The sequence below is a fragment of the Wolffia australiana genome, chromosome 6, assembly GCF_029677425.1.
Source record: "Wolffia australiana isolate 7733 chromosome 6, ASM2967742v1".
In the NCBI taxonomy this organism is placed as follows: Eukaryota; Viridiplantae; Streptophyta; class Magnoliopsida; order Alismatales; family Araceae; genus Wolffia; species Wolffia australiana.
Window position 1 is genome coordinate 5,333,193 of NC_135840.1, and position 13,272 is coordinate 5,346,464.

Sequence of the window (13,272 nt, forward strand, 5' to 3'; positions counted from 1 at the left end):
TGCACTCCCATCTGTAGATACTACCTTGGCACAGCCCTGGCCCTATTGTGCCCATCACGCATCCATGACCCTCTTCAGTCAACACCGTTCAACTGCGACACCCCCTTTGCCATTCTCGTCCTCCGCACTATCTCGGGGACGTCTTGTGTTGTCAAGCACGTCCACTGTCAGTGTTTGCACACGTCTTTGCTCCTTCAGGCTCGTTGGCGTTGCTTAGACTGGTGCTCCAGCGATCACGGGTCTCTCTCTACAGCACTCCTAGCCACCATCAATCGTGATTAAGACTATTGTTGGACTACTTCACGGTCCTACAATGGTCACAACCCGTCCCGATGTTTGGATCACAGTTTGCAGGTCACATCATCTCCTCTTTCCTTACAGTATTATTACATCTTTTAGTGCCATCATTGCTTACTCCACTGCCTCGAGAGCTTTTATATGTGTTATAGGTTTAGTCACCGTATTCAAGTTAGGGATTTTCTTTGTCAGTATCAGAATGGCATCGCTCGCGACGATGGGCGTGGATGCTCACGGACGGAAAATGCTTCCCACACTGTCGACCTTTGAACCAAACACTTGGATCATTGGGGACCTGTCGTGCCCTGACCCCTCGTGTCGTCACTTGTGCTTATGCCTCTGATCACCCAGATCCCATCATACTTCTCGTTGAATTTACTAAACAAACGCATCATTGATCTTGTTGCATCTTGCACTCTCGTGCATCCCCTATAGTGTGACACGAGCCGGTCAATCCTGGCACGTCGTGTTACATCACCCTGGTTCTTCAAGTTTATATCAGTCCCTTATGGCACATTATTCTTTTTCACATTCTTAGAGTTGAGATCCTCGACTGTCTTTTGACCCTTCACTTTAGCCATGAATCCTATTCCATTTTCATCTTTAGGTACATGAGTAGCTACTTATAGTCGACACTCCTCCAGCACAAAATTGGTAGCCTGCTTTAGGTCAGGAACTTTTTCACGATTAAGAATCTGACTACATTATGGTTCATATTCTGAGTTTAAACCCATTTGGAACTTGAACATTCTATCCCACAGTATATACTCCCACATAGGAATTTTGAATGGGTCGTCAGTGGTCCAACTCTACCTAGATAGCTTGGAGTTCATTTGCATAATATGTCACAGTTTTGTCTCCGTACCATAAGTTCCACATCTTGATGACAAGTTCATATGCTCTCCAAAGATTGGTCTTCTTTAGGGCCTTCTTTTGAACACAATCCCAGGTCTGTTTGGCTGTCTTTAAGAAAAAATTATTTAGAATTTGATCATTGGTCATACTCCCAAGTAGAAAGACATGGACATTCACATCATCTCTCTTCCAAACATTTTTTTTTAAATAAAATAGGGCAGACCACCCGAAACCAGTGGCTCACTTGTCACTATTAAAAATAGGAAGGTATGTACAAGTGATATATGGATATGACCAAAATGGTCTACTTCTCATCCTCCTACAAGACAAAAAAGATAATAGCACCTCAACGACATGCCTGACATTCTCTACTGAAGATGTCCTTCCCTTGAACATCACCTTGTTTTGCTGCAGCCATAATGGCCAGAGCACTTTGAGTATTCTCCCCCATTCCAGCATGCTCCTATGCCAACCCCTCATGACTGAGGCCCAAAAAGTCTCATCGGAAGAAATATTAAACCTTGGAATCAGCTGTGATAACCATACTCGCTGGGTGAAATGACACGTGAAGAATAAGTGGGCATAGTCTTCCTCGTCCCTAATGCTCAAAGGACAACGGAGAAACTCCTACGGTTCCCCACCCCCAATGAGAGGCCTGCGTGACCAATCTTTGTCATCTCAAGAGCACACAAAGGAGCCTCAATTTGAGTGGAATATTTTGCTTCATCAATGTATGGCATGCATTATTGGTTGTCAGGTCGTCTCTAACTTCCTCTCGGATCTTCAAATATGTGTCTTTCATTGAGAAAGATGACCCCCACCATACCCAACAATCTTGGGAATCCATTGACGGAATGAGAGGTAGGGGGCTACCTTGCATCCTCGGCAGGTCCTTGAACCATGGGTATGATAGTACCCCATTTACTATAGGAACCCCAGCCCCATCACAACATTCACAAACCGTGGCATTTGGGTTCCTTGAGAGAGCACATAGTCTGGGAAACATCATCTTCATCGTGCCTTGGTTGGACTAGTCATTGGTACAGAATCGAAAACCTGCCCATCCCTGGACTGGGGTCAAAGAACTTGTGGATGCAATGTATGGTTTGGCGCAGGTTAAGCCAGAAAGGGGACTCGCCCCAAATTCTTGCCCAATGCCTCTCCCAATCCATCTCCGATCCATATATGTCCTTTAAGAAATTGAAGACCATAACCTCCTATGATATCCCAATTATTTCCACCCATTTGGTCAACAATGCCAGGTTCATGGAGTCTAAGTGGAGAATCCCGAGACCTCCTTACTTCATGGGTCTACATACTGCATCCCACGCGACCAGGGGTACCCCCTATGCTCCACTCCATTTCCTCCCCAAAAAAACCGTCTCATCAGTCCCTCTAGTCGTTTTTTCACGAGTATTGGTACTTTAAATACTGATAAGTAGAATATTGTGACTGCTGAGAGCACCAATCTCAAAAGCACCAAGTGAACCCCCTTTGCAAGCACTTTGTTCTGCCAGCCCTTTAACCTCCTCTCCACCTTATCAATTACTAGCTGCCATTATGTTGATAGAATGTGTCTCCCTGTCAGTGGAAGACCCAAATAACTCATCGATGCGAACCCTGAAGTGTGCCTAGCATGTTGTCACACTGTACCTCCTCTAAAGAAAGCCCAAAACTCATGAAAGCTGACTTGGCTCGTTTAAGACGTAGCCTTGAGAAGTCAGTGAATAAGTCTAAAAATGAAGATATGGTTTGAGCTTCTATCACCGATCCTTCCATGAAGAACGTTGTGCCATCCACACATTGTAGTAGAATGCCCCCGGGTAGCTCACCATATGGATGCCCCTCCTTAATAGGCTGTGTTCGCACGCCTTAGGGGTACATGTGGCCTAGGTGTCCACTTCAAGGACAAACAATAATGGGCCAAACGAGATACCTTGCTTGACTCCTGTCTGTGGGTGGATCCATCCTCCTCTTGCCAGATCGTTGACCACGATGGAGAAAGAGTGGGATGTAAAGCATCCTCTCACTCAGGCCACCCACTCCTCGGGGAACCCTCGCTTTCGCATAGCAGGCCATAAAAATCTCAAATTGAGTGAATCCTAGGCTTTTGTGAAGTCTACCGTCCAAATGAAACCCTTAGTTTGGTTTATTTTCCATGTTGATACAATCTCACCTGCCACAATCGCACTGTCTACCAGCTGCCTACCCTTAATGAATAACGATTGGAAGGGTCTAGTTAGGCCTCCAATTATGGCTCTCAATCGGTTAGCCAGCACCTTGGTGATAATGAGGTAGATAGAATTCAATAGGGAAATGGGTTGAAAATCTCCCACATTCACCGCCTAGGGCACTTGGGCAACAAAAATAAATGTGATCGATTATGTCATTCCAAGCCAAAGCCATTCCAAGCCAAAGTTACTACGTTGGAACTCCTCCAATTTCTCCACCACCTCCGAGTCTATAACATCCTAGAATTCGTTGAAGAAGACTAGGCGTCTGTCCGAGCCCAGAGCTCTTTCCCCATTCAAGCCTTGGATCACTTTTCGCACCCCTTCCAGGAGAAATGTCTTAACTAGCTCATCTCGTTGTGCTTGTGTCATCTTGGATACACTTCTACCACTCCATCTCCACTAGTTCCAAGCCCCCGCTTAGTTATATCTCTAAAGTGATCTGCTAGTGCTTCTCCAAACTACTAGTGTCCCCACGAATTCTCAGTCCTCCACTAGCACTCGTAGTATGTTGTTCGACCACCGCCTTCCATTTTCCACCATATGGGAAAACCAAGTATTGGCGTCCCCCTCCTTCGGCCATAGTTGCCACGATTGCTACCTCCAATGCAGTTCAAGTTTCTTAGCTTCTTCATCCATTGCTCTGCACATTTTCTTTTCCTTGAGTTGGTCGTCTACTAAAAATCTTGTGTCTTCTATGGCGTCCAATTGCTTGAACTGTCATAGGGCTTCATCTCTTTGCCTACGCCAACCTTCTCAAATCTTTTTCTACACCTCGATAATATGTTGTCGTAGACCCGCCAGTTTGGTAGACTCAAATCTTTTACGGGTTGGCTTGTCCACCATGATATCACCTCTTCTTTGAACCCCTTCTCCCATAGCCACAAACAATCCAACCTAAAATAAGTTGGTTTGCCCTGGCTGACATTATTCTGCCAGATAATTGGGACATGGTCTGATATCGGTCTGGGAAGTGCTCGTACATCTGCTAATGGGTACTCTTCTAGAAAATCCACCGAACAGAGAACTTTTTCTAGGCAAGAGAATGTGGTAGGACCTCTCATATTTTGCCATGCGTAGATACAATTGATCAGTCAAATTTCTTGCAAGCCACTCTCAGAGATGAAAGACCAGAAAGCCTCCGACCCTAGGTCCTGCCCTTCCATTCCATTTGATCTATCGCTCGACTCTAAAGTCGCGTTGAAATCCCCTCTGAACAGCATTGGAGTCTCATGAAATAGCAAGGCTATTCGTTCCAGTTCCTCTCATAGCCTCTGTCGACAGGACGCAATAACTACACTATAAACCGTAGCCACTATGCATTGAAAACCATCACTCCTTTTCACTTTTATGGTCACATAGGTCGCCATATTACACGCCATTAATAGTTCCCCAAATCTACATGTTCCATTGATCGCCACAAAGCCCTCGAGAAAACCTCACCCCTCCCAAGTTCCACTCCTTTGCTCCACATTCTCCAGCATCGTCTTTTGTAAGCAGACCACGTTGGTCCCCTATCGCCACAAATAACTTCCCACCACTCCCCGTCTCCCTTTATTTCGTAGACTGTGTACATTCGACGATACGCATTTCATCATTGAACAGATGGATGCCCCCTATGCAGCCTCTCTGGCACTACCTCCACTCCCTCGGCCAACTCAAGCATCATAGGATGGGTGACTTAGACTTCCTCTATCTCATTTTCCGCTCTATGGCTCAATGTCTCTCCAATCTCTTTCCCCTTGGTGCTCAGACCTCTTGGTCCAACCCCATTTGACTCTTATGGGGATACCACTTTCCTTGATCTTCCATCCCCAAAAAAATCGACTAACCATTTTTCCCGGTCACCACCCATGTCCTCTTAGCTTATGCATCTCTCAAAGCCAGGTACCCCCTCCGGTAAACTACACCCTTAAAACTACAATGATCTTTATTAGTGGCCAGCCGCATTCTTTGAGGTGCCTGTATCTTTCTCTGTCTTGGGCTTGGGTCTTCTTGGGTAGTGTCCCCCTTGGTTGATGACAATGGTATGGCCAATGATGCACTTTACAAGTGTACCTTGTCCTCGCTTTCTACTTCTTGTACTACTTCCTCCATGGCATGTCGTCCCAATAGAAATCTCGTGGGAGAGCCCCCCTCCACCTCATCTTGTTGAACCCTAGGCCCCTGGTTATGCAATGTGCTGGCGGAGGGGTCTAGGTTCTTATCCTGGCTATGAAGGCTACCGCGTAACCATGGGACCTGGCCGATCCTGGTATCGGCTCCCCTTCTATCACTCTGATTTCTAATATCACCACGTTAGGGTCCCCCAGCATCACTCCTGTCAAGATGATACTCTTAAGTCGCCCAAATGAGGTAACCATAATATCTAGCGTCGACTTTCTACGATGCACTAGTGGGACCCCATGCATCTCCACCATGATCCCCACCTTTTTTCTTCCATCTGCCCCATTCACGGGGAGCACCTGCCTCCATCTCACTTCTGTGATGTCAGCGATCCGTTGCGTCAAGCTGCATACCGCAACAAAGGAGGCCATTGATACCCCCCGAAGAAATATGGTGTTAGTATCTATTCATTATAGCTCTTCCTGCTCTAACTTTCAAAATGCCTGCCATAGGCCGGCACGGACCACCTCGATCTTTGAAGTGCCCCGAACGCTTCTCCCACCAAGCATTTTTGGAGGATGCTAATGCATGTATCCTTCCCTTCTGCAACTACTTGGGTTGCTTGTTGTCCTTGGCTACAGATCGAGTGTCCCATCTACTTACAGCTTCTATTAGTTTATTCTCCCCCTTGTCGACAATTGGACTTGCAATGACCTGCTCCTCTGCACCTTCGGAAGATCATTGGCTCATGACAATCTCATGCATGGTGGCCTAGCTCTAAACATCTGAAGCACTTGTTCTCCTCACCAGATTGGCGTTGATGTGTGGAGATATTAATGGGTTGTGCCCTCTTCATGTGACGTGATCTCACTATCACCCATCCTTTTGTTTCATCCTCTGCTCCACACGTGGCTTCACATGCACGCACGCACTATAGTTTCCTCATGTGAGGGTGCGACTACATTTAACCCAATCGATAGGTTAAGTTTCTAGTCCGTGGGGTGCCAAGTTGCACCTCGTGCTCTAGAAGACACCGCGTAGTGTTGAACTCTCTCATGAAACATTTATCGCCATCGGTTACCATATATGTATAATCCATCATCTGCACAAGACTCTCAAACGACTTAGGGTACGGTTTATCGTCAAACCCTAGTCTGTCATTTGATTAGTACTGATGCGTAATGGGGATCATTGGAGAAGTCCTTCTCCAATATCCTCACTACCCTGGCCAGTAATTTACTGCATCCTCTTCCTTGAGTCAATTTCTCTTATACCAAGGGTGGATTGATCATTCAATCATCTTTGTGAGCTTCTTATTACATCCGAGCTGTGACTTATTTGAATCCCATGATTAGAGGCTCGTAAGTCATAGTCAAAATGTAGCCACTCACTCACGAGATATCCTTGGTGTCTCATGTCAGTGGATCATTTATACAACCGTGACATGAATCAACCTAATTGATGTTTAGGTATACTATCGTTCAAAGATTCAAACAGATCAATTCAGTGAACTTTTTTGTCCAAAGAGGACCAACTGTTTGTCGCCTATGATCTTTGTTTTTTCATGGCTGGTAACCCTTATTTTCTCTTCTCATAATTTTTTTAATACTGTGGTTTTTTAGGACACTTTTTTTGGGCTTTTTCCATTTTTTCATCATTTTTTTCATATTTTTGAAAACAATTCCTTTTAAAAAAAAATTTTTGTGCCAAAATAAAAACCTTGTTCTATGGCCTATTTTGTTCTTATAAAACTGTATCTACACTCCTACTATACTTTAGATACATCTCGAAATAGCCAATTTTTCTCTTCTCATAACTTTTTCTTTGGCCTTACTAAAATACCATAGGTGTATTTTAGCCATAGGATCAACTATAATTATCATATAATTAGGATTAGATAGTGATGTTTGATCTAGATAATTTGTTAGTTTAGGTGGCCAAGGAATAACCTAAGAGAGGGGGTGAATTAGGTTCTCTACTTATATTTTATTTTTATTTTAACTAGCCCACAATTTTCTACTTAAGAAACGCGGTATGGGAAATGGGAGACAGTTATTTTTTAGACAACTTAGGCTAATCCTTAACGTTGTTCGGGGTTATGCGTCCCGAGGTGATGATGTGCCCTAACCAAGTTTGTGTGAATGCCCCCAAGAAAATCACTTGGAAGTAGGGCTGAACAAGGATACCAAGAAAAAGAAAATTTCGATAAAGCTTTGTCGTACTCAACCCTCAAAGGCTTCCACAGAATGGTGTTGCTTAATATACTTCAACTTAGCCCCCAAATCATTCTTCTTATGGCCCCCGAAGCCTTAACATGAGTGATCACAAAGATCTAGCAATAACAGTATATTTCTAAATAATGTATTCTCCTCAACAACATTTAGTGTTGATCGCTACTCCTAATAGTATTCAAGACAATGATCAATTTTAAGTATTTCAACAAGAAACCTTTTATGTCAAAATTTTATTAATTCAGTGATAAAGATTAATAAATATAACTATGACTTCCCTTCAGTAATACCTTCTTGTTTGTGGTCGTTCTTTCTTCAGTCCTTTTCTCCTCCACATTTTTCTATGGATAAAATTCTTGATTTGCGTTTGACCTTTGATGCTTAAAATTCTAATATCTTTTTTAATCCTGCACCAAATGTAATGATTCTACCTGTAACAGTTTTTCAACACAATTTCTCACAACTGTTATCTCAAACAAAATATTCAAAAACATATCAGAGAAATATCCAGGGATCAAACTTTCAACATCCTTTGTTTACCGCTCGATTCCTCTTTGTCAAACTTTAACCCCTATAACTATTTCTAAACTCAACCAAATGATGTGGTTCAAATTACTTTGGTTTTTTATGGATGTTAGAAACAATTCATATGCTGAACAAAAGCTCAAAATCAGTAGAAAAAATATGCTAAAAATTATAAATTTATCACAGGGTCGAGGATGTGCAAAGTTCAGATCCCAGCCTTCTTTTCTTTGAATCTTGAACTACCCTACACCAAAATCATGAATCCAAGTTCTATGGACTTGGATTGATGTTAGCAATAAATGATCTCTTCAAAGAATGCTAAAAAACTACTTGGAAATTGCTCCAGGAATTGAGAGATCTCTCAAACTTTTGGACTATGATTTTCAAAGAGCAAGGAGAAGGGAATTTGAAATTAGGACTCAAAACTGCATATATGGACTTAGAAATCTGAAAGGGTATAATGGTAATATTTCAAAAGTCCAACAGTCATATTCATTGATTATGATTAAGAAATATAAATTAATAATCATTTTAATTTTGATTTTTTATATTTATAATTTTGCCATCAATTCAAAATACTTTTCAAGAGTTAAGAGCAAAAACTAACCGTTATGCCAAAGACATGATATTTAAAATAATATTAAACTTTTAGATATGTTTAACACATCATTTAAATAAAGATAGAACCATTGGATAATAATATCTTTATGTAATTAGTTTTCATTAAATCGTCAATAAATTCAGCCTTAAATACTCAAAGGTAGTCATTAAGAGTTTGAACAAGTTATTCAACAAATCAAAATAAGACAAATTCACACAAATACCTGAAAAGTGGTAAAACTGTTTTTATCTTCATATCATAAAATTACAAGTCCTAAATATATGTCACCAAGACTTGTTCAGTGTATGGGCAAACTAAGTAGCATTTTAATATATCTAGGGCTCTTATTTTAACTTCACATACAATCAGTCAACTACTTCACTGAAGGCCTATTGTGCTCTGATCACAACCCATATTGCGGCATGCATCACTTTAAACATTCATCAAAACACATATTAAAGTATTATGCCAAAATGCCCTTAAAGCTTAATTTTCACTTGACTATCCATCGAATATGAATATTTAGAACACATGTTTAAAGAATAGCGATCACAGTATTCTGATCTCATCAAAATTCACTTGGTCATTACACGTAGTCATCGACTTCATTATAAATGTCACACTAGAATAATAATGAGCGTAATATTTTATTAAATGAACTTAAATAAACATGGTGGTGTGATTTGGTTTGACAGAGACATAATATCCATCAGCAAGAATTTTATGAAGATTATTGAGTGGTAAAGATGGATTGCCCACCCCCCATTTAAGAGGAGAAAACTTAAGGAGGATGATGCGATGATCAAGCAAGGTAGTGGAATATTGAAGAAGAGTGTTGTGTTCATTTCCAAACACATCAGTACTAACTGGGATGATTCATTAGGTTCTGGCAGTTTCCATACCCTAAGTCATCTAAGGAGTGTCAAATTTAGACTTCAAGTACATATTAATTGATGACAATAAGGTTTCATTAGAGTGCTCTTATAATAGATTGTATCTTTAAAGCACAAGGTGTGGCTTTCAACCCATGGCCTAAAAACACAATTTACCGGCTGGGTTAAATCAATACTTAAATAATTAAGTTTATATGTTGATATAGATAATTTATAAGGTTCTCCTATAAAGGTTACACACCCGTTGGACTCATGAACTAGGCTGACACATGGGCCTAGATGGTCACACATAAATGGTCTTTTTGGATATTGGGAGGTATATTGAAATAGGTATTTTTCATGAAAAAATATCATTACGTAAAAATAAGAGAAACCCCTAAAAAAATCTAACAATTCAAGAGTTCTTCAGACACCTATCATTTTTCTCATGTATCTCTTAGGTGGCCTCCATTCGTGATGAAATTGGGATGTTGAAGTGACAATGATGGATAAATAATAAGGCCCATCCAAATGAGGGATGAGATTAGACACATTGAGGATTGTATGGATACATCTTGATGTTGGAAACTTGAATACCATAGTATGTCTCACTTGAGGAAAAAATAAATCACTAATGCAATCGATGCGAAGGTGATTTACTCTTCGTGTTTTCAGTTGTTTTAAAGGGACACTAGGATTCTATTTTATCTTTCATTGTGTAATTTGTTAAATGAGCATGCCAACCACGGGCTCAAAACCCAACATTGAGATGGTCAAGATCTTATGATGTGTGATTTTCTAATACTAAGGACTATATGCAATATGAATTAACTTGTTGATTGATTTATGAATGAATCATCAGTCAAGTATTGGTAGAGGTTTTCAAAAACGCGAAGGGAAAAAACATGTCCACTAGTGAATATCTGGAACTAGATTAGATAATACATGGAACCGGTAAAAAACATGTCTCAAAATATCCACTGACATCTTTTGATAGTGAGATAAAAAAAATACATATAAAACTAAAATATGTATTAGCAGATTTGTGTCCCATCATGTTCATGAGAAAAATAAGACTATTAATTAGAAGCAAATCAACTGTAATTAAAAAACAATGAAATAGTTAAAGATTTAACTCTATTTTCTAGTATTCTCCATGAATTGACTTTGTGGTTTAAGTCATTTATGATCACATATAATACATCTTATTCATGATTTGAAAGTTCCATTATTTTTATATTTCATTTTATTAATACTAACTTGAGAATTATAATTTTGGGATAATCATTTGATATTTCTTTGTCATAAATAATTAAATCATTTTTTTCCCAAGGAAATAAATCAGTAAAATGGATTTTATAATAAAGTTTCATGTCGTATTTCATCTTTGATATATCTAAAGCTCTTTCATAGGCTTATGATGTAGTTTTTCATTCTATGAAAACCCTTTAATGTTTAATGTTATCAACATGTTTTTATATATACTGTCACAACTAATACTAACATGAGAAATATAATTCTGGGATAATTTTTTATATTTCTTTGTCATCAATAATTAACTCATATTTTTTCAAAGGAAATAAATCATTAAAATAAATTTTATAATATAGTTTCATATCGTATGTTCATCTTTGATGTATATAAAGCTCCGTCATTGGGCTTATGATGTAGTTTTTCATTCTATGAAAACCTCTTAATGCTTAATGTTATCAAGATGTTTTTATATATACTGTCGCAACTAATGACGGAGAATGTCTACATTAATAGTGGGTCAAATGTGATTCTGCTAGCCCTAGAGCAGTTCGAAAATGAAACAACCAAACATCAATGGAACATGTGGCTATCATTGTGCTTTTCTGCTAAATTTAGACTTCATTCAAATCTCAGAATATATTTAAGACTTTAAATTTTGATTTTGTTGCACTATTTTTGAAGGAAGCATAAAATAATATAAGGTAAAATTATATACTCCCAAATGGATCTTATTTGGTGAGTGATCCAAACTTTTTCTTCAACAAAAACTCGGTGGAAGTCTTTGTTTGTGATGTTGGATTTATGATTGGAAATTTAAGACGAAACAGTGAGTTATTATTATATTCATATCGTGAGATGAAAATTCCATTTTTAGTTTTCTTTTGCTTGTGCCGTAATCAATAAAGCTATCCCATCAAATCCCTTTTGACATTTCCCTGTATTAACGTGGATAATCTTACAGCTTTTGGATACTTGAGCAAAAAATAATACTCTCTTTGTACAGTACTGATGAAAGTTGCTTTCCTTTAATAAAGATCACATTGACTGCACTACCTAGACTATAACCTTTTCGATTAGATACTTTCTTCGCATTAAATGTCTAAGAAAGAGAATATTTATTTCAGAATAGAGACGGGTCAGTCGACTTGCTTTCTAAATTCTCACAGCCAAAGCACACAACCCCATCAAGATTCCGAGTCAAACCCTGCAAAAACCCAGTTCAAGTTCAAGACCTCTATCGGGTCAATAGCAACAGTCACGAAGGACAAAGAGGCAGAGTAGAAGAGCCCAAGAAATGATCACCGAAGGCAAAAGATCAAGAAAAGAATAAAGATGAAAAAAAAATTACAGACTGTTCAATCTTTTTCCTCTCATCGCATATCATCCTTTCTTACTCGAGTACAGAGACTAACGAAGAGGGGATTGGTGAATTATCAACCGTCCGCGAACCTTATCGACGAGCTCAATTGCACCAGAGACCATCCTTGTTCTCCCAGTCGGCGTCTCCTTGATAGTCTCCAGCTTGGGTTTCCAAAGCTTGGCCTTGTCAGCGTTAACGAGCCTTCGGTAGTCCTTCTCGAGAGCGGGCGTGGTGCAGACACGGCCGGCCGGGGCGTCGTCGGAAACCCTGATCTGAAGCTGGCCGGACGACGTTCTGTGCACGTCGAACTTGCCATGCAGAACGATGAGTTGACGGGCTATGGCGGAGAAGGAGAGGACGGACTGGAAGACGTGGACGGGCAGGAGGAAGTACACGTGTCCGGGGAGGAGAAGCTCGTCGCCGGCCATGGCGGGGATCTTCTGGCCGACGGTGAAGGCGTCGGAGCGGCAGAGGAGGTGGCCGGGGTGCCAGGTCAGCAGCTCGGACGCGCTGATTGGCTCGAGGAAGTACACGTGGCCGTCCGGTTTTATGAGCTTGGCGCGGCCGCCGTCGGTGGCGGCGGCGGGGGTGGCGGCGGCGCCGAGGAGGGATTGGAAGCGCCGCCGTAGGAGATTGGCTTTCATTGGGAGAGGGTGGAGAGGTGTAGAGAGAGAGAGAGAGAGAGAGAGAGAGAGAGAGAGAAAGAGGGAGGAGAGGTGTAGAGAGAGAGAGATATATAGAGGGGAAGGGCCGAAGGGGAGAGGTGTAGAGAGAGAGAGAGAGAGAGAGAGATAGCGCGGGAAGGCGCAGTCAAAAGGACAGTCGCCGGCCAGATAGAATGCTTTTGCGCAGCCTGTCTATTGAGGACTACACGAGCGTGTCGTGCCACCTACGTACGATCTAAGCAAGTCTCTCTCTCTCTCACATCCTCTATTTATTT

The 13,272-nt window shown here is 40.9% G+C and overlaps 1 protein-coding gene across 1 annotated transcript; it reads right to left on the bottom strand.

Annotated features, from left to right (window-relative positions):
* Nucleotides 1-12,379: 12,379 nt before the first annotated feature.
* On the bottom strand, nt 12,380-12,976 carry LOC144704491 (uncharacterized). Its single transcript, XM_078576931.1, has one exon. The coding sequence runs from the start codon at nt 12,974-12,976 to the stop codon at nt 12,380-12,382; it is 597 nt and encodes a 198-aa protein (XP_078433057.1).
* Between the last annotated feature and the right edge of the window lie 296 nt (nt 12,977-13,272).